Here is a 26,421-nt window from a genome sequence, read left to right as displayed (position 1 = left end):
GTCTGAAAGATGGACACAGGTAAAACTGACCTCGTCTGAAAGATGGACACAGGTCAAACTGACCTCTTCTGAAAGATGGACACAGGTCAAACTGACCTCGTCTGAAAGATGGACACAGGTCAAACTGACCTCGTCTGAAAGATGGACACAGGTCAAACTGAGCTAGTCTGAAAGATGGACACAGGTCAAACTGAGCTAGTCTGAAAGATGGACACAGGTCAAACTGAGCTAGTCTGAAAGATGGACACAGGTCAAACTGAGCTAGTCTGAAAGATGGACACAGGTCAAACTGACCTCGTCTGAAAGATGGACACAGGTCAAACTGACCTCGTCTGAAAGATGGACACAGGTCAAACTGAGCTAGTCTGAAAGATGGACACAGGTCAAACTGACCTCGTCTGAAAGATGGACACAGGTCAAACTGACCTCGTCTGAAAGATGGACACAGGTCAAACTGACCTCGTCTGAAAGATGGACACAGGTCAAACTGAGCTAGTCTGAAAGATGAACACAGGTCAAACTGAGCTAGTCTGAAAGATGGACACAGGTAAAACTGAGCTAGCCTGAAAGATGGACACAGGTCAAACTGAGCTAGTCTGAAAGATGGACACAGGTCAAACTGAGCTAGTCTGAAAGATGGACACAGGTCAAACTGAGCTAGTCTGAAAGATGGACACAGGTCAAAGTGAGCTAGTCTGAAAGATGGACACAGGTCAAACTGAGCTAGTCTGAAAGATGGACACAGGTCAAAGTGAGCTAGTCTGAAAGATGGACACAGGTAAAACTGAGCTAGTCTGAAAGATGGACGCAGGTCAAAGTGAGCTAGTCTGAAAGATGGACACAGGTCAAACTGAGCCAGTCTGAAAGATGGACACAGGTCAAACTGAGCTAGTCTGAAAGATGGACACAGGTCAAAGTGAGCAAGTCTGAAAGATGGACACAGGTCAAACTGAGCTAGTCTGAAAGATGGACACAGGTCATACTGAGCTAGTCTGAAAGATGGACACAGGTCAAACTGAGCTAGTCTGAAAGATGGACACAGGTCAAACGGAGCTAGTCTGAAAGATGGACACAGGTCAAAGTGAGCTAGTCTGAAAGATGGACACAGGTCAAACTGAGCCAGTCTGAAAGATGGACACAGGTCAAACTGAGCTAGTCTGAAAAATGGACACAGGTCAAACTGAGCTAGTCTGAAAGATGGACACAGGTCAAACTGAGCTAGTCTGAAAGATGGACACAGGTAAAACTGACCTCGTCTGAAAGATGGACACAGGTCAAACTGACCTCGTCTGAAAGATGGACACAGGTCAAACTGACCTCGTCTGAAAGATGGACACAGGTCAAACTGACCTCGTCTGAAAGATGGACACAGGTCAAACTGAGCTAGTCTGAAAGATGGACACAGGTAAAACTGAGCTAGTCTGAAAGATGGACACAGGTCAAACTGAGCTAGTCTGAAAGATGGACACAGGTCAAAGTGAGCTAGTCTGAAAGATGGACACAGGTCAAACTGAGCCAGTCTGAAAGATGGACACAGGTCAAACTGAGCTAGTCTGAAAGATGGACACAGGTCAAAGTGAGCAAGTCTGAAAGATGGACACAGGTCAAACTGAGCTAGTCTGAAAGATGGACACAGGTCATACTGAGCTAGTCTGAAAGATGGACACAGGTCAAACTGAGCTAGTCTGAAAGATGGACACAGGTCAAACTGAGCTAGTCTGAAAGATGGACACAGGTCAAAGTGAGCTAGTCTGAAAGATGGACACAGGTCAAACTGAGCCAGTCTGAAAGATGGACACAGGTCAAACTGAGCTAGTCTGAAAGATGGACACAGGTCAAACTGAGCTAGTCTGAAAGATGGACACAGGTCAAACTGAGCTAGTCTGAAAGATGGACACAGGTAAAACTGACCTCGTCTGAAAGATGGACACAGGTCAAACTGACCTCTTCTGAAAGATGGACACAGGTCAAACTGACCTCGTCTGAAAGATGGACACAGGTCAAACTGACCTCATCTGAAAGATGGACACAGGTCAAACTGAGCTAGTCTGAAAGATGGACACAGGTCAAACTGAGCTAGTCTGAAAGATGGACACAGGTCAAACTGAGCTAGTCTGAAAGATGGACACAGGTCAAACTGAGCTAGTCTGAAAGATGGACACAGGTCAAACTGACCTCGTCTGAAAGATGGACACAGGTCAAACTGACCTCGTCTGAAAGATGGACACAGGTCAAACTGACCTCGTCTGAAAGATGGACACAGGTCAAACTGAGCTAGTCTGAAAGATGAACACAGGTCAAACTGAGCTAGTCTAAAAGATGGACACAGGTCAAACTGAGCTAGTCTGAAAGATGGACACAGGTCAAAGTGAGCTAGTCTGAAAGATGGACACAGGTAAAACTGAGCTAGTCTGAAAGATGGACACAGGTCAAAGTGAGCTAGTCTGAAAGATGGACACAGGTCAAACTGAGCCAGTCTGAAAGATGGACACAGGTCAAACTGAGCTAGTCTGAAAGATGGACACAGGTCAAAGTGAGCAAGTCTGAAAGATGGACACAGGTCAAACTGAGCTAGTCTGAAAGATGGACACAGGTCATACTGAGCTAGTCTGAAAGATGGACACAGGTCAAACTGAGCTAGTCTGAAAGATGGACACAGGTCAAACGGAGCTAGTCTGAAAGATGGACACAGGTCAAAGTGAGCTAGTCTGAAAGATGGACACAGGTAAAACTGACCTCGTCTGAAAGATGGACACAGGTCAAACTGACCTCGTCTGAAAGATGGACACAGGTGAAACTGACCTCGTCTGAAAGATGGACACAGGTCAAACTGACCTCGTCTGAAAGATGGACACAGGTCAAACTGACCTCGTCTGAAAGATGGACACAGGTCAAACTGAGCTAGTCTGAAAGATGGACACAGGTAAAACTGAGCTAGTCTGAAAGATGGACACAGGTCAAACTGAGCTAGTCTGAAAGATGGACACAGGTCAAAGTGAGCTAGTCTGAAAGATGGACACAGGTCAAACTGAGCCAGTCTGAAAGATGGACACAGGTCAAACTGAGCTAGTCTGAAAGATGGACACAGGTCAAAGTGAGCAAGTCTGAAAGATGGACACAGGTCAAACTGAGCTAGTCTGAAAGATGGACACAGGTCATACTGAGCTAGTCTGAAAGATGGACACAGGTCAAACTGAGCTAGTCTGAAAGATGGACACAGGTCAAACTGAGCTAGTCTGAAAGATGGACACAGGTCAAAGTGAGCTAGTCTGAAAGATGGACACAGGTCAAACTCAGCCAGTCTGAAAGATGGACACAGGTCAAACTGAGCTAGTCTGAAAGATGGACACAGGTCAAACTGAGCTAGTCTGAAAGATGGACACAGGTCAAACTGAGCTAGTCTGAAAGATGGACACAGGTAAAACTGACCTCGTCTGAAAGATGGACACAGGTCAAACTGACCTCGTCTGAAAGATGGACACAGGTCAAACTGACCTAGTCTGAAAGATGGACACAGGTAAAACTGACCTCGTCTGAAAGATGGACACAGGTAAAACTGAGCTAGTCTGAAAGATGGACACAGGTAAAACTGAGCTAGTCTGAAAGATGGACACAGGTCAAACTGAGCTAGTCTGAAAGATGGACACAGGTCAAACTGAGCTAGTCTGAAAGATGGACACAGGTCAAACTGAGCTAGTCTGAAAGATGGACACAGGTCAAAGTGAGCTAGTCTGAAAGATGGACAAAGGTCAAACTGAACTAGTCTGAAAGATGGACACAGGTCAAACTGAACTAGTCTGAAAGATGGACACAGGTAAAACTGACCTCGTCTGAAAGATGGACACAGGTCAAACTGACCTCGTCTGAAAGATGGACACAGGTCAAACTGACCTCGTCTGAAAGATGGACACAGGTCAAACTGAGCTAGTCTGAAAGATGGACACAGGTAAAACTGAGCTAGTCTGAAAGATGGACACAGGTCAAACTGAACTAGTCTGAAAGATGGACACAGGTCAAACTGAACTAGTCTGAAAGATGGACACAGGTAAAACTGACCTCGTCTGAAAGATGGACACAGGTCAAACTGACCTCGTCTGAAAGATGGACACAGGTCAAACTGACCTCGTCTGAAAGATGGACACAGGTCAAACTGAGCTAGTCTGAAAGATGAACACAGGTCAAACTGAGCTAGTCTAAAAGATGGACACAGGTCAAACTGAGCCAGTCTGAAAGATGGACACAGGTCAAACTGAGCTAGTCTGAAAGATGGACACAGGTCAAACTGACCTGGTCTGAAAGATGGACACAGGTAAAACTGAGCTAGTCTGAAAGATTGACACAGGTCAAAGTGAGCTAGTCTGAAAGATGGACACAGGTCAAACTGAGCCAGTCTGAAAGATGGACACAGGTCAAACTGAGCTAGTCTGAAAGATGGACACAGGTCAAAGTGAGCTAGTCTGAAAGATGGACACAGGTCAAACTGAGCTAGTCTGAAAGATGGACACAGGTCATACTGAGCTAGTCTGAAAGATGGACACAGGTCAAACTGAGCTAGTCTGAAAGATGGACACAGGTCAAACTGAGCTAGTCTGAAAGATGGACACAGGTCAAAGTGAGCTAGTCTGAAAGATGGACACAGGTCAATCTGAGCTAGTCTGAAAGATGGACAGAGGTCAAACTGAGCTAGTCTAAAAGATGGACACAGGTCAAACTGAGCCAGTCTGAAAGATGGACACAGGTCAAACTGAGCTAGTCTGAAAGATGGACACAGGTCAAACTGAGCTAGTCTGAAAGATGGACACAGGTCAAACTGAGCTAGTCTGAAAGATGGACACAGGTCAAACTGAGCTAGTCTGAAAGATGGACACAGGTCAAACTGAGCTAGTCTGAAAGATGGACACAGGTCAAACTGAGCCAGTCTGAAAGATGGACACAGGTCAAACTGAGCTAGTCTGAAAGATGGACACAGGTCAAACTGAGCCAGTCTGAAAGATGGACACAGGTCAAACTGAGCCAGTCTGAAAGATGGACACAGGTCAAACTGAGCCAGTCTGAAAGATGGACACAGGTCAAACTGAGCTAGTCTGAAAGATGGACACAGGTCAAACTGAGCCAGTCTGAAAGATGGACACAGGTCAAACTGAGCTAGTCTGAAAGATGGACACAGGTCAAAGTGAGCTAGTCTGAAAGATGGACACAGGTCAAACTGAGCTAGTCTGAAAGATGGACACAGGTCAAACTGAGCTAGTCTGAAAGATGGACACAGGTCAAACTGAGCCAGTCTGAAAGATGGACACAGGTCAAACTGAGCTAGTCTGAAAGATGGACACAGGTCAAAGTGAGCTAGTCTGAAAGATGGACACAGGTCAAACTGAGCCAGTCTGAAAGATGGACACAGGTCAAACTGAGCTAGTCTGAAAGATGGACACAGGTCAAACTGAGCTAGTCTGAAAGATGGACACAGGTCAAACTGAGCTAGTCTGAAAGATGGACACAGGTCAAACTGACCTCGTCTGAAAGATGGACACAGGTCAAACTGACCTCGTCTGAAAGATGGACACAGGTCAAACTGACCTCGTCTGAAAGATGGACACAGGTCAAACTGACCTCGTCTGAAAGATGGACACAGGTCAAACTGAGCTAGTCTGAAAGATGGACACAGGTCAAACTGAGCTAGTCTGAAAGATGGACACAGGTCAAACTGAGCTAGTCTGAAAGATGGACACAGGTCAAACTGAGCTAGTCTGAAAGATGGACACAGGTCAAACTGAGCTAGTCTGAAAGATGGACACAGGTCAAGGTGAGCTAGTCTGAAAGATGGACACAGGTCAAACTGAACTAGTCTGAAAGATGGACACAGGTCAAACTGAACTAGTCTGAAAGATGGACACAGGTAAAACTGACCTCGTCTGAAAGATGGACACAGGTCAAACTGACCTCGTCTGAAAGATGGACACAGGTCAAACTGACCTCGTCTGAAAGATGGACACAGGTCAAACTGAGCTAGTCTGAAAGATGAACACAGGTCAAACTGAGCTAGTCTAAAAGATGGACACAGGTCAAACTGAGCTAGTCTGAAAGATGGACACAGGTCAAACTGAGCTAGTCTGAAAGATGGACACAGGTCAAACTGACCTGGTCTGAAAGATGGACACAGGTAAAACTGAGCTAGTCTGAAAGATGGACACAGGTCAAAGTGAGCTAGTCTGAAAGATGGACACAGGTCAAACTGAGCCAGTCTGAAAGATGGACACAGGTCAAACTGAGCTAGTCTGAAAGATGGACACAGGTCAAAGTGAGCTAGTCTGAAAGATGGACACAGGTCAAACTGAGCTAGTCTGAAAGATGGACACAGGTCATACTGAGCTAGTCTGAAAGATGGACACAGGTCAAACTGAGCTAGTCTGAAAGATGGACACAGGTCAAACTGAGCTAGTCTGAAAGATGGACACAGGTCAAAGTGAGCTAGTCTGAAAGATGGACACAGGTCAATCTGAGCTAGTCTGAAAGATGGACAGAGGTCAAACTGAGCTAGTCTAAAAGATGGACACAGGTCAAACTGAGCCAGTCTGAAAGATGGACACAGGTCAAACTGAGCTAGTCTGAAAGATGGACACAGGTCAAACTGAGCTAGTCTGAAAGATGGACACAGGTCAAACTGAGCTAGTCTGAAAGATGGACACAGGTCAAACTGAGCTAGTCTGAAAGATGGACACAGGTCAAACTGAGCTAGTCTGAAAGATGGACACAGGTCAAACTGAGCTAGTCTGAAAGATGGACACAGGTCAAACTGAGCCAGTCTGAAAGATGGACACAGGTCAAACTGAGCTAGTCTGAAAGATGGACACAGGTCAAACTGAGCTAGTCTGAAAGATGGACACAGGTCAAACTGAGCCAGTCTGAAAGATGGACACAGGTCAAACTGAGCTAGTCTGAAAGATGGACACAGGTCAAACTGAGCTAGTCTGAAAGATGGACACAGGTCAAAGTGAGCTAGTCTGAAAGATGGACACAGGTCAAACTGAGCTAGTCTGAAAGATGGACACAGGTCAAACTGAGCCAGTCTGAAAGATGGACACAGGTCAAACTGAGCCAGTCTGAAAGATGGACACAGGTCAAACTGAGCTAGTCTGAAAGATGGACACAGGTCAAACTGAGCTAGTCTGAAAGATGGACACAGGTCAAACTGAGCCAGTCTGAAAGATGGACACAGGTCAAACTGAGCTAGTCTGAAAGATGGACACAGGTCAAACTGAGCCAGTCTGAAAGATGGACACAGGTCAAACTGAGCTAGTCTGAAAGATGGACACAGGTCAAACTGAGCCAGTCTGAAAGATGGACACAGGTCAAACTGAGCTAGTCTGAAAGATGGACACAGGTCAAAGTGAGCTAGTCTGAAAGATGGACACAGGTCAAACTGAGCTAGTCTGAAAGATGGACACAGGTCAAACTGAGCCAGTCTGAAAGATGGACACAGGTCAAACTGAGCTAGTCTGAAAGATGGACACAGGTCAAACTGAGCCAGTCTGAAAGATGGACACAGGTCAAACTGAGCTAGTCTGAAAGATGGACACAGGTCAAACTGAGCTAGTCTGAAAGATGGACACAGGTCAAACTGAGCTAGTCTGAAAGATGGACACAGGTCAAACTGAGCTAGTCTGAAAGATGGACACAGGTCAAACTGAGCTAGTCTGAAAGATGGACACAGGTCAAACTGAGCTAGTCTGAAAGATGGACACAGGTCAAACTGAGCCAGTCTGAAAGATGGACACAGGTCAAACTGAGCTAGTCTGAAAGATGGACACAGGTCAAACTGAGCTAGTCTGAAAGATGGACACAGGTCAAACTGAGCCAGTCTGAAAGATGGACACAGGTCAAACTGAGCTAGTCTACTCACATTGAACCACACACATTCATAACACAGACTTCCACACACACACAGTGTTTACACACATGTATTCTATACATACTGACAAACAGGTAAATGTGCACATTACATGTACATGCTTACTTAAACGACACATGTACAAGACATGAACACGTACAGATAGCAAGAGAGTGTTTGGACTGGAAATGGCCTCTCCTTGAGTGTCTCAATGGGACGGTCTCTCTGAAACAATGGGACAGTCTATAGTGGTGACCCAGCAGGAGAGATAATCACTCTCTCTATATCTCTCTATCTATATATATATATAGTGGTGACCCAGCAGGAGAGATAATCTCTCTCTCTCTCTATCTATATATATATATATATAGAGAGATTACTCTCCTGCTGGGTCACCACTATATATATATATATAGATAGATAGAGAGAGAGATAGAGAGAGTGATTATCTCTCCTGCTGGGTCACCACTATATCTATATATCTATCTATCTATCTATCTATATCTATAGTGGTGACCCAGCAGGAGAGATAATCTCTCTCTTTCTCTCTCTATCTCTCTATCTATATATATATATATATATATATATATATATATATATATATATATATATATATATATATATATAGTGGTGACCCAGCAGGAGAGTTCATCTCTCTCTCTCTGCACATGTGTCTGGGGTGCAGTGTGTGTGCGAACTTGCCTGCAAGACTGTTTGGGTGCACATGTGTGTGCGTGCGGGGCTGAGTTTGTCCATTAATCACTGTAAGGTTTCTTAACACCATAACTCCTGGCCCTGCCTGTGCTCCCCAGGCTGCATGGGACACACACACACACATATTTATAAACTACTCTGCATGGCCCTGTGTATTTATAAACTACTCTGCATGGCCCTGAGTATTTATAAACTACTCTGCATGGCCCTGAGTATTTATAAACTACTCTGCATGGCCCTGAGTATTTATAAACTACTCTGCATGGCCCTGTGTATTTATAAACTACTCTGCATGGCCCTGTGTATTTATAAACTACTCTGCATGGCCCTGTGTATTTATAAACTACTCTGCATTACTAGACTGGACCAAGTGCAGTATTTTCCCTGACTCATTCATCAGTGCCTTGACCTGGTTGTACTATACTATAATGTACTGTAGTATACTGTACTGTAGTATACCGTACTATACTGTACAATACTGTACTGTACAATACTATACTGTACTGTAGTATACTGTACTGTATAGTGTTGGCTGATACAGTAGTTGATGGGTCATTTCAGGTCAGACTAGATGGTACATTTTACATTGTGAGATGATCATATGTTTCATGTGTCACAATATATCATGTGGAAGTATTACAATGTATGATACACTATAATGTAGCTATTCAAATTATAGCCGAGTCAGACCATTACTGCTTTTCCAGCTGGTAGATAGGTATTATTACTTAGGTGGTGTACAGACCATTTTGGACCAACCTTTTCTTGGCGATACTTCCTCAATTCCCAACTTGGAAGATAACGTATGTCTTCTAAACTTCCATGGATAGTTGCAGCTGGTTGAATTTAGAAAATGCTTCCTTATTCATTTAAATATTTTTTTTGTTCCATGATGTAATCCAACACCGCCAACTTGTCTATTTCAAATATTTTCAAATCTCATTGAGACAGATGGATGTCCTCCCCAAAACGTCTTATGTCATGTGACTGTTGAATGGCATTCACCTGTCTCAATCATTGAGAAGATTTGAAATAGACAAGATGTCAGTGTACACATTGTTGTATTTACTTCATGGAGAAAAACCTTTAAAATGACGGAGCTTTTTCTAAATTCAAACAAACCACCTGCAACTATCCATGGAAGTTTTGAAAACATGCGTTGTCTTCCAAGTCAGGAATTGAGGAAGTATCGCCAAGTAAAGGTTGCAATAATGTCCATCAGCCAGCTGGAACAGCAGTAATGGTCTGATTAGGCAATATTTTTAATAGCTAGGTATACTATCTATTCTGTGGTCCTCCCAACGTTCTCCTCCCCTCTCCTCTCCTCTCCTCTCCTCTCCTCTCCTCTCCTCTCCTCTCCTCTCCTCTCCTCTCCTCTCCTCTCCTCTCCTCTCCTCTCCTCTCCTCTCCTCTCCTCTCCTCTCCTCTCCTCTCCTCTCCTCTCCTCTCTCTCCTCCCTGACTCAGTGGCCTAGTTAAGCTGTGTTGGATTCTAGCAGCTCATTGTTAATAGAGGGAGAGAGAGAAACCAGGCCTGTGGAAGTGTGAAATTCCCCATTTCAGAAGGATTATTTGTCGCTCTCTGTCCATGCACACACACACACACACACACACACACACACACACACACACACACACACACTCGCATTCGCACTCACACTGTACACACGGTGTCTTCTGCCTGCTTCGCTACATGGTTGCAGACCCAGAGAAATGTGTTGAGGAAAAACATATGATGCCATCTCTTTCAGCCGGGACACAGTGGTTAGATGTGACACTGTATTTGTTAGAGGGAAAACACAGTATTTTTCATGTTAAAGTAAGTGACCTTATACAGTGACCTGGAATGTACAGTATTGGAGGAGGATAAAGTGACACGGTATGTGATGGGGTCCATCGACATAGCGCTGGGTTCATGCAATCAAACCAACAGCAACGTACCTTTGTTTCCACAACTAAACCCACACACGTACCCTTATCTAAAAACTTAAAGCATCTGCCTGTGAAGGGAAGCTACCTAGTATTCTTAAAGGTGACTCACCACCTGGATTCGGTCTTATGTAGCAACATTTGAAATTGTGTATTTTACATTGGATACAAGTAGAGGCTCAGAGCTACAAAATGGTGTGTCATACACTAAAATGGTAGATCATACACTGCATTTTTGAGGAACAATGGGAAAGTAATTCTGCTTTGAAAGTTGATAAACTTGTAAACTCACTTTTGAGAAAATGGCCATTGAATGTTTTGGTATCTAGTGATGAGATCTTTTTTGTCTACACCCATTCAGCATCGTTCACACCCTTTTAAGCTTTAGCCCCACCCATCTAACATGAAAACAGCCTAACCAGCTCTGCTGGCAACAATTCCATTACGCTTTTTTTGCGGACGTTTACTGACATCTGCCATATTCAACGGGTGTTGTGCACTTTAGCTAAAGACATGTAGCTAGCTAGCTAGGTAAACAATGAACCTAGCTAGGTAAACAGCGTGTGCGATTACACACTAACGAGCCAGCCAGCTAACGTAAACAACAATCTAGGTAAACAACAATGAACACGGTGCCAAATCATGTCATTACTACCCTGTATGAATATGCTGGGAGCTAACTAACCAGGTTCAATCATAGCTAGCTAACATTAGGCTCTAACTATAAAAGCAAACGGCTCTGGGATACCACTAATGTCAGCCAGGGAGCCAACCAGCTAACATTAGCTAGCTAGCGAACAGTACACTTTAACTGGAAATGAAACCACTTTCTGTCAAAATTAGAAATGTGTAATATCTGAAAATGTAGCTAGCTAACGCTAGACTATCTTACTTGTATACATCATTATGCATGATGGATGCGTCTCCCTATCACGGATGCCATGCCACGGTTGCCCTTAGTTTGAAGATGTAATCCGGAGACAGGTGTTTTCTCCATCTCTTTAGCTATCATACTCTAATTCCACTGATTTCAAAGCTTGATCCTCCAGAAGTGGAGAGCAACACGTATGCAGCTCCACTACACAATACGTTTTTTTAAAAGCCGCGTTCGACACGATTACCAACACAGACTGACCAGCTCAAATAGACAAAAGCCTTCTATATGACAGACCAATCCGAACTTCTCTCTCGGCATGTCCAGCCCCCTCATTATCTCAACCAATCATGGCTAGTGGGAAGATTGCTGGCTTAACCAACAAGGCTCGTAATTTTAAAAATGTATTCGTATTTACAAATGGCATACAAGTTTGTTATTAAGGCATGAAAGTTCACAGGTTCCAGAAGGCATTTTGATAAACAAATACTTTTTTACGTTCAAACGTCTCTCTTGTGAAGTGGTGACTTGCGACATATGCCTAGTTTCCTGAATCGGGTCACATAGACTAAATAGCTGTTCTGCAGTGACAGCAGTGCAGTGCTGTGGGGGCAGTAGTGCAGTTGCAGTGCTGTGGTTGTCACTGTGTCATCATCAGTGCTAATGCTCTCTTTCTCTCTTTCTCACTTTCTCTCTTCATCTCTCTCTCTCTCTCTTTCTCCATATCTCTCTCTCTGTCGTTTTCTTTCTGTCTGTGTGTGTGTATGTGCCAATGGTCCAGATGGCTACTCTGTCCTGCGCCATGGACACATATGGCCTCTACTTCAGTCAGACCCCCCCTACTGGGGACACTTTAACACTATGATACGATGGCCTGTTCTTGGCAGGAGGAGGGTGTCTTCTGTTCCATACTGTTGAACGACCATTAGTAGAAGATAGATGTTATTAGACAATGAAGATAGACGTGATGGAAGCATCATGGTCCTTGGTGCTAGATAGTGTGTTTCTATTGGTCAGGTCATAGTGTGGAGGTTGGAGGACATTGGTGATTTAAGACGTAGGGTAATGTGGAGTAGAGGTTCATGATTGTTTTGAGAACGAACTAGAAGTCAAATAAAAGCGGAGGATAGAGACAGAGAGACAAAGTGTGTGTGTGTGGCACTGTGTGAGTGTGTTCGTATGTATGCGCCTGCATATTTGGTGTGTGAGAAAATGCGAGTGAAATCCTGCAGTGGTGTCCCTCCTCGTCACCCTTCATTAAAGAATGATTTCCGGGGCCACTGCGGCCAGGGCATGATGAGGTCATGGCGCCATCATTTGTTTTCCAGGAGCGTGTGAAGCTATTGATTGTGACACCAGGGCTCCAGGCAAATGTCGTCCATATTTACCCAGATTAATTAAACAGTCCTGCTTCCGCACGTCACACTGCCTCCAGGAATACGTTAACGCTCTGTCAATATGAACCTGCATTTAAACTCTGAACGCGTTCTGTCTCCACACAAAAAGGAAATGACAATGACAGGGTATGCTAAGTAGACTGGTTTCCAGGTCCGTTTGTGCTGAGTTGCAAACGTCTATGGTAATTGTGCATACATCTCTCTCTCTCTCTCCCTTTCTCTCCCTCTCTCTCTCTCCTTCTCTCTCATTGGCATAATAATTATGCTTACAATTGAAAAATAATGATTGTCATTATAAACCTGGGCAGTGCGTTTTGGCGATACTGAAATTAAATATGGATGCCACCTTGTGTTCTCCCTCTTAATCAACATCCTTTGAAATATAGAGCCGTATCTCACCTGACAACACAAAATACAATATTAAATTGAATACAGCACCGGAGACCGAGATATGGCACTTTGTCAGAGCGAGAGAGAGCTAGTGTGTATTAACTGTCAATAAATAGTTGAGTTATCTACATAGCTGCGAGTGTGTAGTGTACAGTGATGAGGCAAATCTCACTTGTTTGTCCACCACACAATTCACTGACTAGTGTATTTCTGTGCCTAATGGTTTTGTCCATTATCTGACGTCTAATTCAGGTATAATAATGCTGGAACCTATTCAGTAAAATGCAACGTTCAGATTACATTTTAGATAGAAATGTAGCGTATTGATACTGAGACAAATACAGATTCTGCATGATAAACAACCATGCTTGTTCTACACAATATTGAATAAGCCCTATTGAACACCCTATAGGTCTTTGTTTTTGCAGTATATTTGGCCTTGATTGGCTGTGTGTCTCCCCTCCTCCAGGTGATGTCATCGTGTACATCAATGACGTGTGTGTCCTGGGCACCACCCATGCCGACGTGGTCAAGCTGTTCCAGTCAGTGCCCATCGGGCAGAGCGTAACCCTGGTACTTTGCCGTGGCTACCAGCTGCCCTACGACCCCGAGGACCCGGGCGCCAGCGCCGGTGCCACCACCACCCTCCTCTCCCCCCTGGGCCTGATGGAGCAGCGCCCCCTCCTGGTCAATGGACGCTCCAACTACGACAGCTACATGGACTACATCTCGCGCACGGCACGTTTCGTCCAGGAGCACGGTGACCAACATCTCAACGCCCACCACCACCATCAACCCCCTCCGCCGCCACACCCCGGCGACACCCACCTGGACGGCTCCTCCCTGACGCCCGGCGGGCCACACGGCGAGGACTCTGTGTCCATGGCGTCATCGGGGGCGACGCAGGCGGAGCTGCTGACGCTGACCATGGTGAAGGGGGCGGAAGGGTTCGGGTTCACCATTGCAGACAGCCCTACGGGCCAGAGGGTGAAGCAGGTGCTGGAGCCTCAGGGGTGTCCTGGTCTGTGTGAGGGGGACCTGATCATAGACATCAACCAGCAGGGAGTGCAGGGCCTCAGTCACACCCAGGTGGTGGAGCTGCTCAAGGAGTGTGCCATCGGGGCTGAGACAAGCCTGGTCATCCAGAGGGGTGGAGGAGGTAAGAATAACCCTGGGGCCTCCATAACCGGCTGGCTACTTCCTGTCTTTCTTTCCATGTATCAGAGCTTCTTCATATACCCATCTCTATCTCTCTCTCTCTCTCTCTCTGTCTCTGTCTGTACAGTCGTGGCCAAAAGTTTTGAGAACGACACAAATATACATTTTCACAAAGTGCTGCCTCAGTTTGTATGATGGCAATTTGCATATACTCCAGAATGTTGTGAAGAGTGATCAGATGAATTGCAATCAATTGCAAAGTCCCTATTTGCCATGCAAATGAACTGAATCCCCCCCCAAAAATTCCACTGCATTTCAGCCCTGCCACAAAAGCACCAGCTGACATCATGTTAGGGATTCTCTCATTAACACAGGTGTGAGTGTTGACAAGGACAAGGCTGTAAATCACTCTTTCATGCTGATTGAGTTCAAATAACAGACTGGAAGCTTCAAAAGGAGGGTGGTGCTTGGAAGCATTGTTCTTCCTCTGTCAACCATGGTTACCTGCAAGGAAACACGTGCCGTCATCATTGCTTTGCACAAAAAGGGCGTCACAGGCAAGGATATTGCTGCCAGTAAGATTGCACCTAAATGAACCATTTATCGGATCATCAAGAACTTCAAGGTTCAATTGTTGTGAAGAAGGCTTCAGGGCGCCCAAGAAAGTCCAGCAAGCGCCAGGACCGTCTCCGGGCATCCGGAAAAAAGCTTGTCTGGAGAAGACAAGGTGAGCGCTACCATCAGTCCTGTGTCATGCCAACAGTAAAACATCCTGAGACCATTTGTGTGTGGGGTTGCTTCTCAGCCAAGGGAGTGGGCTCACTCACAATTTTGCCAAAGAACAAAGCCATGAATAAAGAATGGTACCAACACATCCTCCAAGAGCAACTTCTCCCAACCATCCAGGAACAGTTTGGTGACGAACAATTCCTTTTCCAGCATGATGGAGCACCTTGCCATAAGGCAAAAGTAATAACTAAGTGGCTTAGGGAACAAAACATCAATATGTTGGGTCCATGGCCAGGAAACTCCCCAGACCTTAATCCCATTGAGAACTTGTGGTCAATCCTCAAGAGTTGGGTGGACAAACAAAAACCCACAAATTCTGACAAACTCCAAGCATTGATTATGCAAGAATGGGCTGCCCTCAGTCAGATGTGGCCCAGAAGTTAATTGACACCATGCCAGGGCGGATTGCAGAGGTCTTGAAAAAGAAGGGTCAACACTGCAAATATTGACTCTTTGCATCAATTTCATGTAACTGTCAATAAAAGCCTTTGACACTTATGAAATGCTTGTAATTATACTTCAGTATTCCATAGTAACATCTGACAAAAATATCTAAAGACACTGAAGCAGCAAACTCTGTGGAAATTAACATTTGTGTCATTCTCGAAACTTTCTCAAAGCTCTCTCACACTGTCTTTCTCCTCCTTTTACTCTATATATATCTCTCTCTCTTTTCCTGGTGACCTGGTCCAGGTGAGTGTGTGTGTCCTGTCTGTGTGTGTCCTGTCCTAAGACCACAGAAACCCATTATACAGTATGGCCGTGTTTAACTGACACACAGCTACTCTCACGTGATCTCTACTCTACTTTACTTTACTTACGAGGGAGAAAAAGTGCTTACCTTCCGTTTACTCTGAAGGACTCATGTTGTGCATATTTAGCTTGCTCTCTTTCTTTGGCATCCGAACAGAGATTTTATTGACTACATTTCCTGCTTGATAAAAACTCTGACTCACATTAAAGGTTTTTAAGTTTTTCCATTTGTACTGCGACCTTTCTTTTAGAAACGTTTAGTATGTGTGCAGAGTCTAGACTTTTGTGTGCAGAAAATTACAGCCAAAATAAAAAGACAATGACGTGAGCAAGATATAAGCTGCTACCCTTACTAACATACTGTATACTACATACTTAGTGAGTATATACTACATACTACATACTATTAGTTCATTTTCGTATACTGTAAACGAACAGTATCCTTTCAGTTGAGCGTACTAACTCTTCGCCTGTCTACCGAAAGTTGATGCTGTTGCTATGCAACCTCTTGCTAGCTAGTTATAGCATACAAATGACTAGTTAGACATTTTACGACTTCGGGTGTGTTCTTAAATTCCATCTGGAGTGCCAGAGTGTGCTCGTAAATTCCGAGCTTTGTCAGATTGTCCGTTTGTAAATTCAGAGCGTTTCGCTCTCGGAGTGCACACTGGACGCCCGGGCCGAGGAGTAGGGTTGCTTTGAGGGTTCTGACCTTACAATGACAGTCAAGCACCCACACTAACGTTGGCTAGCTTTCTAGCTACTTCCAGACACAAATGAGACCACTCTGACCATTTTACTCGCCCTAGCAGAGCTGGTTAGGCAGTTTTCATGTTATCCAGAGAGTTGGTGACTGTAACTGTGCTGCTGGCAACAATTTAATAACTTTTTTCCCCTAACGTTTACTGACACCAGCCATATTCAACGGGTGTTGGGCGCTGGTATATTCATTATTCTGCAAATCGGAGCGCATTTACGAAAGCACCCGAATGTCCATTGAGAGCGCACAATGTCTATACCATTTAGCTAAGCTAAGAATGAAGAGAATAATCAAGTCAATAAGCCTTGGGTAGTTAGTTAGCCTATAGTTAATATACTGGCACGTTTGATGTATTAGTATTCAACTAACTTTAGGTAGCTAGCTAACAACATACCGGTACATACTGCTGTAATGATATGCTATGTGGTTCGTAAGGACAGTGTAGTTAACAAATTGTCAGCCAACATAACATGTAAGGTAACATATTTGAAAAGTTATTACTTTATTACATTGCTCAACATTTTCTTAACATTTGTCATAATTAGTTAAAGCAATGAATTTGTATCTGCTCTCTTGGTATTTCGGCTGCATATTTTTTGCAATTTTCTTCAAATCTGAAAACTATCCCCATTTCCTGAAGAATTGCACTATGGGCCCTAAAGTACAGATATGGTGTCCTCTGCTTGTATACTTCCTATTTTGGAGAATGTAGTATGACATCTGGGAACTTTTGGCATACTAACTATATCCATACTATGACCAATAAGCATACTATATACTCAATTCACATCACAAATAGTACGGTTAGTGCGGTTAGTATGAGTGTTCGAACAGCTATAGAGCGTAGATCTATTCTATGTGCGCTATTTCTATGCTTCCCGTTCTTAAGTTTAGTTTTAGCCTCTTTTACTTTCGGTTTTGTACACCAGCTTCAAACAGCTGAAAAAACTGTAGTTATGGTTATGGAAAATATATTTCATAGCGGTTTAGATGGTACAATGATTCACTACACAATGACTGCTTGTTTTGTCACATAAACTGAAATAAGGCGAATTACTAGAATTTTTGCAACCAGGAAATGTTGGAGCGATTTCTGCATATTGCACCTTTTAAGATTTGATTTGGAACCCAATAGCACTGTGGTCACCTATTCAATTTCCTGCTTGATAAAAACACTGACTCATTTTCAAGGTGTCTGTTTTCTATTTGCTCTGCAACCTTTCTTTTAGAAAAGTATGTCAGACTTTTGTGTGCAGAGAATTACAGCGTGAAATAAATAGAAGATGACCTGATCAGGATATAGAATGTTAACAAGCCACCGCTAGTTGCTCATTCGCGCTATAGTGCTTTTATTTCCGTCTTGTTTGTCTGAGAGAAAGGCCTGCTAACAGACAACATGTAACAGGCTGCTAACAGACAACATGTAACAGGCTGCTAACAGACAACATGTAACAGGCTGCTAACAGACAACATGTAACAGGCTGCTAACAGACAACATGTAACAGGCTGCTAACAGACAACATGTAACAGGCTGCTAACAGACAACATGTAACAGGCTGCTAACAGACAACATGTAACGGGCTGCTAACAGACAACATGTAACAGGCTGCTAACAGACAACATGTAACAGGCTGCTAACAGACAACATGTAACAGGCTGCTAACAGACAACATGTAACAGGCTGCTAACAGACAACATGTAACAGGCTGCTAACAGACAACATGTAACAGGCTGCTAACAGACAACATGTAACAGGCTTCTAACAGACAACATGTAACAGGCTGCTAACAGGCAACATGTAACGGGCTGCTAACAGACAACATGTAACAGGCTGCTAACAGACAACATGTAACAGGCTGCTAACAGACAACATGTAACAGGCTGCTAACAGACAACATGTAACAGGCTGCTAACAGACAACATGTAACAGGCTGCTAACAGACAACATGTAACAGGCTGCTAACAGGCAACATGAAACGGGCTGCTAACAGGCAACAAGCTGCTAACAGGCAACATGTAACAGGCTGCTAACAGGCAACATGTAACAGGCTGCTAACAGGCAACATGTAACAGGCTGCTAACAGACAACATGTAACAGGCTGCTAACAGACAACATGTAACAGGCTGCTAACAGACAACATGTAACAGGCTGCTAACAGGCAACATGAAACGGGCTGCTAACAGGCAACAAGCTGCTAACAGGCAACATGTAACAGGCTGCTAACAGGCAACATGTAACAAGCTGCTAACAGGCAACATGTAACAGGCTGCTAACAGGCAACATGTAACGGGCTGCTAACAGGCAAAATGTAACAGGCTGCTAACAGGCAACATGAAACGGGCTGCTAACAGGCAACAAGCTGCTAACAGGCAACATGTAACAGGCTGCTAACAGGCAACATGTAACAAGCTGCTAACAGGCAACATGTAACAAGCTGCTAACAGACAACATGTAACGGGCTGCTAACAGGCAACAGACAACATGTAACAGGCTGCTAACAGACAACATGTAACGGGCTGCTAACAGACAACATGTAACGGGCTGCTAACAGACAACATGTAACGGGCTGCTAACAGACAACATGTAACGGGCTGCTAACAGACAACATGTAACGGGCTGCTAACAGGCAACATGTAACGGGCTGCTAACAGACAACATGTAACGGGCTGCTAACAGGCAACATGTAACGGGCTGCTAACAGGCAACATGTAACGGGCTGCTAACAGGCAACATGTAACGGGCTGCTAACAGGCTACATGTAACGGGCTGCTAACAGGCTACATGTGACGGGCTGCTAACAGGCAAAATGTAACGGGCTGCTAACAGGCAAAATGTAACGGGCTGCTAACAGGCAACATGTAACGGGCTGCTAACAGGCTACATGTGACGGGCTGCTAACAGGCTACATGTAACGGGCTGCTAACAGGCTACATGTAACGGGCTGCTAACAGGCTACATGTAATGGGCTGCTAACAGACAACATGTAACAGGCAACATGTAACAGACAACATGTAACAGGCAACATATAACAGACAACATATAACATACAACATGTAACAGGCAACATGTAACAGGCAACATGTAACAGGCAACATGTAACAGGCAACATGTAACAGGCAACATGTAACAGGCAACATGTAACAGGCAACATGTAACAGGCAACATGTAATAGGCAACATGTAACAGGCAACATATAACAGACAATATGTAACAGGCAACATATAACAGACAATATGTAACAGGCTAGTCATCTTTACCTCAGTCATACTATGATTCTCCTCTTGTTTCCTCAAGGATGATTGGAGTGTTGTATTGTATAGAGGATCACATCAGATAGATCAGTTATATGAATGCTGTGCTTATACAGGTACATTACTTGGGCTAGAATTGGGGTAGGAAATCTGATACAAGTGTATATATGGAACTCAATGTCACTGGTCAAAGTCAGAAAATTGTCCCTTTCTAATATAAGGTAGAAACCCTCTACTTGATGGACCTTGTTTAATGTGACGTCAGTATGGTTTTGTATCATTCAGGGGAGAGAGAGAGAGGGAGTGATCCCATCCACCGTAGAGGTTAATAGCAGGACATGAGTTGTAGTTAAGCCTACTGTGATCAGGAAGCTCCCATTAATCCTCCTGCCCTACAGAAGTGTGGAGTCAGTGATTACAATAATGCCCCACAATGACTCAGCTATTACACTGCCCCCCCCCACACACACACACACACACACCCCGTCAGTAATTGTTGATCAACTGGTAGAAGACTAATAGTCAGAGAGCCAGGCAGATAGCTCCATGGTGACTAACTTACAGAGAAAGGTCAATGCAATTTTAGGAATTGATTTACTGTCAGTTGCACATTTCTTTCTTTATTAGGCTGGTATGTAATCCATGGCCCCACAGAGCGCATGTGAACAGAATGAAAAACAGAGGGAAGGAGGAAGCAGGGGAATGGAGGAGAGAAGAAAGCAGAAGATGTGAGACCAGGAAGTGGAGAAAGGGATTGGGTGCTGAGAGGGTTAAGTCACTTTTGTCTCATGAGGGATGCCCAATACACACACACACACAGAGCCTCCCATCTGTGTGGTAGTCGGACCCTGGCGGTCGAGCAGAGCTGGAGGTCAAAAGGAGTGCGCTCTCCTAGAAGTGCTGCCTGCTGGCCCATGAAGCAGCTAGCTAACTGATGTAGATTTAGTCACATTACATCAAACCCCCTTAGCACCATTTAGCTCCTCCACGCCACCACCCTGAGGCAGAACGACTCAGTGGAACGTTTGTTTGTCGGACATCTTGTGACAGACAGGCGGTGAAGTTGAAAGGTCATAGTAGTCACTTGACACGATTCAGTCTGTTTCAAACATGCCCACCCCCCCACCCATACCACATTGACTGGGGATGCAGTCATAAACTCATTTTTCTTCCATTAGGATTTTTTCAGTGTTTGAATTGGAATTTCAATTCACCTCATGTCCTAACTTGAACTGAATTGGAATGTAAATGACCTCAACCCCTGCAGCCAATAGCTCACACTCCCTCCCGGCTCCCAGATCTTAACTTCTGTTGCTTCGGGTGAAAACAGAAAAAATATCTTTCCATCCCTTCAAACCAATCAGGGGTGAGAGCTTCCAGCATTTAGCCAGGCCATTACGGCCCAAATAAAACTGTCACCATTCCATTGAAATGATGTTCCAGCTCTTAATGCCCAGCGATTTGGCTGGGCTGTCAGGGAACTGGACCCAGGCCATACATTCTAATTAAAATGGCCCCTGTCTCGGTCCCTGAGGACCTGTGCCTCCACTCGACTCACTGCCCAGAGAGAGAGTATAGAGGTGATCGCCAATGTCTGTCTGTCTCAGCTCATCTATTTGGTGAACACTCTCAAACTGCGAGAGAGAGCAGAGGGAGGACGAGCTAACTTGTTGATTATGCATTGGCTCTGTCCATTGTGCAGCAGTGTGTGTATGAGCGTGCGTGTGTGTGTGTGTGTGGTGGGGCCAGATGGTTGTGTGGCTAGCACTGGCATGCGGCTCATCTAATAACAGTCAGACGGCTCCAGACGTGTCTACAGTCTACCTCCTCCCAGCCTCACAACACACTGAGACAGCACCATCTGGTGGATGTGTTTAGTACTGACACCCTCTGTCACCAGAGATGGAAGCTGCGACAACCTTATTATTAAACGCTCATCTCTTTCACACACACACACACACACTCATGATTTCTTGTCCGTGTAGAGCCTCGCGGCGCTGTCGGGGCTCTTTTATGGCGGGTTGCCGTGCCAACCCCTCCATTAAAGGCAGAGACAGCGTTAGTGAGATCCTAAATGATCAGTGGGGGCTGAGTTACACCACAGCAGCTCTGTCTGTCAGAGGATGGCCACAGGCCTCACTAACTAGGAAGAGGGAGAGCTCTTATCTCTGGGAGCTATTGACTATTGAGATGTATGATTTTAGAGAGGGCCCAGCACTCTGTGCGTGTGCCTGCTTACTTGTGTGTGATTGCGTGTGTGTGTGCTCTTGTTTGTGTATGATGTAGCCTGGTTGCACGTTGTCATGGTCACCAGTACTCAACGGATGAGCTTTGCCGTGAAAGTTGCAACCACTGTCACTGTGTGGAGGCTTCATTGAATGTGTCTTTTTTTTTACACCATGTCTCCACAAATATTATAGTATTTGAAGTGATGTTAGTGATCATCATTGCTAAATGGTAGCAGAAACACATATTAGCTGTACATACACTGTGGATGTAATGTCTGTGTTTAAACCGTGCCTCTAGCCCATAGCTTTCTGCTGTTCATGTCATATAGCTGTTCATTATTGCTTCATGGTTTGCTACTTCATAACTACCTTATGACAGCTAAATGTATGTTATCAGTGCAGTCACTTGAGCTTGCGATGTGAATGTGTGTGTGTGAGCTTATGTTTGGTTGTGTGTGTGTGTGTTCATCCATGTGTATGTCTTCACTTGTATTGGTATCAATTCCCATAACGCTCATTGTCAGGAATGGAGGAGGTCCACACCGTTTACTCTCTCCTCCATGGATCAGAAACGGACTCACTTACCATCCCTAACATCCAGTGAATTAAGCGTGATCACTTTTAAACGGTCCTGTTCTCCTAATAAAGTTAAGATATTCAGCCATCCCTTCAACTCCCTGCAGACTCCTGGCCTGTTTCTGCCAATACAAATAGCCGCCGTGCCTCTCACCAGCGCCACTAATTAGCAAGTGTGCTGCAGACACCCTCATTAAGGCCTATCTACACCATTACCCAAGCTGCCTTCAACACTAATTGGAGGATTTCAGACATGTCCGTTTAGTGTGCCTCGACGTGGCAGGATTGTGAAGTTCGCATATGTTCGCCCACCCATGCTTACCCATCAGCAGAAACCCATATGTATACATACACAGTACACACATACGCATACACCCATACATGGTCAATAGCTGTTTACTGGTCGAGTACACTCTCTCACTGAGGTTTTCTCTTGACGGTTGCTGCCAGTGTGTGTGAGTCATTCTAGTCTTTCTTGCTCAATTGGCCTGTCCTGTTCCCTCCTGTTCCCTCCTGTTCCCTCCTGTTCCCTCCTAATGCTCTTTAAGATGGCTATATCTTCCTCCGGGCTGGACCAGAGATGACTATCACAACGAAGAGAGAAAGAAGGGAGGGATGGAGAGTCTTTGAATCAATGAGCGCCGCCCAGCAACACAGGGATTATTCAGCACACAGCCAGACAGTGATTCATTGGCTAACAGTAAGAGGTGCTAGAGCAGGCTGCCTGCCAGACCAGCACAGTGCTGAACAGCAACAGCCATGTTCACAGCTCTGTCTCCACCAACATGCACCATGCAGAGCTGAGCCAATCCAGAACTGCCCTGTGCCGCTGCAGGAATCCTTGGCCAAACAGAATGGCCCTAGGAGAGAGGAACAGGAAGAGAGAGGGAGGTGGGAGAGACATCCAAATGGCTTATGGGTGAGCAGCCAGGTCAGATCCCAGCGGGGCTGGAAGAGGTTAGACACATTTACTAGGGTTGAGTGGTGCTAAGATCACTTTCATTGAGTAAGGGGTTAAGGCTTCACAAAAGTGTGTAGCGAGTCTAAGTAGGGTGCTTAACCTGGATCGGCTTAACGGCTCCATTGACAAAACTAGGCCCTTTTATTTGGAGTGTGTTTAAAGCGTGCGATTAAAGTGTGATTCTATTATACGAGTAGTAGGGACAATGACTGGGTTGTGAGCTGTAATGTGGATTGAAGCATGGAGTTTTCTCTGCACATCGTTTCTACTGTTCCTCAGCTGGATGTGTGTTGGTACTGTATTGAACACGTGAGGGAACATGAAACCAGCATGCAACAAAATCAAAATCAATTTTCATGCGGCAGATATTATTTAAAGTAGCTAAGTGTCCCTGCGGGCTTTATGTATATTCATAAGCTATACAAGATTCCATCAAATCGTAGTGTTATCCAAATCTCATTTAAATAATGACATGGCCTGCTGTTAGCCTGGCGGTGTGATATTATAGTGCTCTTCACTGTTGTGAGTGTGTGTGTGTGTGCGTGCAGTGTATCTGTGTGTGTGTGTACGCGTGTGCAGGTGTGTCGTGTCATGTTGGAAGTACCTACATCTACATAGGGTCTCGTATGGCTCTGATTCAATCAACTCATTAACTGTATGGGGACAGCACTAAGACCCATTATATGTTACTGATTCATTTAGCATAGAGCTCTTTCGCTGTAGACAGAAAATATGCCAGCCCTCTCACTGACAGTCACACTTTACATCAGACATTTATCATTTTTATTCTAATCAGGAAGTGATTCAAACCTCAGCCAGCCAATCAATTAATCAAGGTAGAAAAGAAAGTCAGCAGTACTTCAGCCCTCAAGCCCCCAAATTCAGTATCCCTTCCTTAATACAATATAGACTACCTGATATCCGGAGGGGCATTAGGACCATGGGTAGGCCCAGTTGTTCAGTGCTCCACCTAGGTTATCGATTAGGTGCCACAGGAAACTGCAGTGGGTCAGCATGGTCTCATTGGAGCAATGGTCATGTCCCATTGCTCAGTGACAAATGACTCACTTCAGACATCTCTACTCTATCAGATCTCCAGGTGGAATGTCATCATTGCAAGTATTATGCACTGTAGGTGGCTTACTGTACTACGAGTACTGTAGGCTAATGATAACGTGACCTGTCATGGTTAACTTGCATATGTAGCACTAGCTCAGATCCCTGCACTATCTGAACTATAAAATTGGTTCTACTGTACCAGGCAAACTAAATGAAATGCAGCTCAGGTATTAGAACATATTTGACTCAGTAATGTTCTCTGCTATGGGGTCTCACAGGAACAGAGGCAAGAGTCTGTCACTCAATACATCTCAGTGCTGATCTACCATAGGAAAGGGCCACACTGACATCTCTGTCTAACCAAACACCTCCTATGCCTGAGTTAACAATGAATGGATTTCCCCTGTGGAGTACCCTCCATGATGGTTGTTGCTCTGCCTTTCCCAGGGAACACAGGTTGTTCTGTCTTGAAGTAATGCCGGTTGATAGCAGGTCATCCTAAGAGCACTCTTTTTGATTGACCTTGTTCTGAGAAAGTGAAGAGAGTCAGTTTTCATTCAAAAACAGGCCTGCCGTCATGTGTCACCCAGTAATGTGGGTTCTTTATCATCTGTATATATGTTGTGCCTGTGCTGATAGAGCTGTCCCAAAAAATAATTGGATTTGAGAATTGTTAAAGTCGTTCCTGATAAGCTGCTGTAATTTCCCCCCATCTATAAAAATCTTTATTCTAGCCGTGGATCTGTGCAAGGCAAGCTCCAGTCAGATTGATGACTCACTAAGAGAGACTGATAGTTTGCAAATATGTCTTCTCTGTCGCTTCATCTCTCTCCCTTCCTCCATCCTCTACCACCCCCTCTCTTTTGTTGATCACTTTCCATTTCTGCTGTGCCACTCGTTGGTGATGGAGGGCATGTTTACGGTGTGATTGCGCCCTTAAAAAGAGACTAGCGCTGGGAAGCCTCCTGGCATGTAACGCAGGCAGCCACTCGCTAATTCGATCCTCGACGATTTGCATCCACAACGTTCTGTTCCTGGAGGGGCTGAAAATTGAATTGAGTAGACAGACAGTCTGTTGTTTGTTTGTTGTTTGTTTGTTGTTTATTACGTTCCTCCCTGTTTCTCCGGGGGGGGGGGCGATGTGGAGTGAATAGTTTGGGCCGTATGTGTTATGAAGCTGGGTCTTTTGATGTGAGACTGCTGCCTTGCGTTGCATAGCTCTGTGTGTGAACACTGGCGGGGGTGAGTACCGCTGGAATTCCTGCATTCTGTTTGTTGTGATCATGTGTTCTAGGCTGAAGTAGAATGTGGAATGTTGTCATTTGCTGAGTAAATGTTGGCTGGGCCTGTTTAAATGGCAGTGATGGTGGTAGGGACTCGCCCTTCCCCTTCGGTGTGGACAGATAGAAGCGTGGTGGTGTAGCTTCCCCCATATTATTTACAGCTTACAGATGGGTGTATGTTAATGCTCAGGGGATGGGTATATGGAGCGAATTGGGTTCTGTTTTCCCATTGAAAACACATGACCTACTCCTAATACAGTCAATTCATTCACACTAACCCCGGGCAAAATCATCCCAAAATGTTGCACATTCACACAGCGCCTCTGGTATGCCTTCAATCCATTAACGAAAGTCACAGTCCATGTTGATATATTAGAAGTAGACACCTTTAACTAGAATATTAATATTTACCCG

General features: G+C 44.8%; 1 protein-coding gene across 1 annotated transcript in view; it reads left to right on the top strand.

The window, feature by feature from the left end:
• The window catches only part of LOC112217060 (membrane-associated guanylate kinase, WW and PDZ domain-containing protein 2), a 310,671-nt gene that overhangs the window by 252,830 nt on the left and 31,420 nt on the right, over nt 1-26,421 (top strand). The window contains 1 exon segment of the mRNA XM_042300405.1: nt 13,658-14,347. Coding sequence (XP_042156339.1) covers nt 13,658-14,347 — 690 coding nt within the window.

Source organism: Oncorhynchus tshawytscha, linkage group LG17 (genome assembly GCF_018296145.1).
Source record: "Oncorhynchus tshawytscha isolate Ot180627B linkage group LG17, Otsh_v2.0, whole genome shotgun sequence".
NCBI lineage: Eukaryota > Metazoa > Chordata > Actinopteri > Salmoniformes > Salmonidae > Oncorhynchus > Oncorhynchus tshawytscha.
Note: the sequence above shows the minus strand (reverse complement) of the source record. Positions and strands in the feature narration are given on the sequence as shown.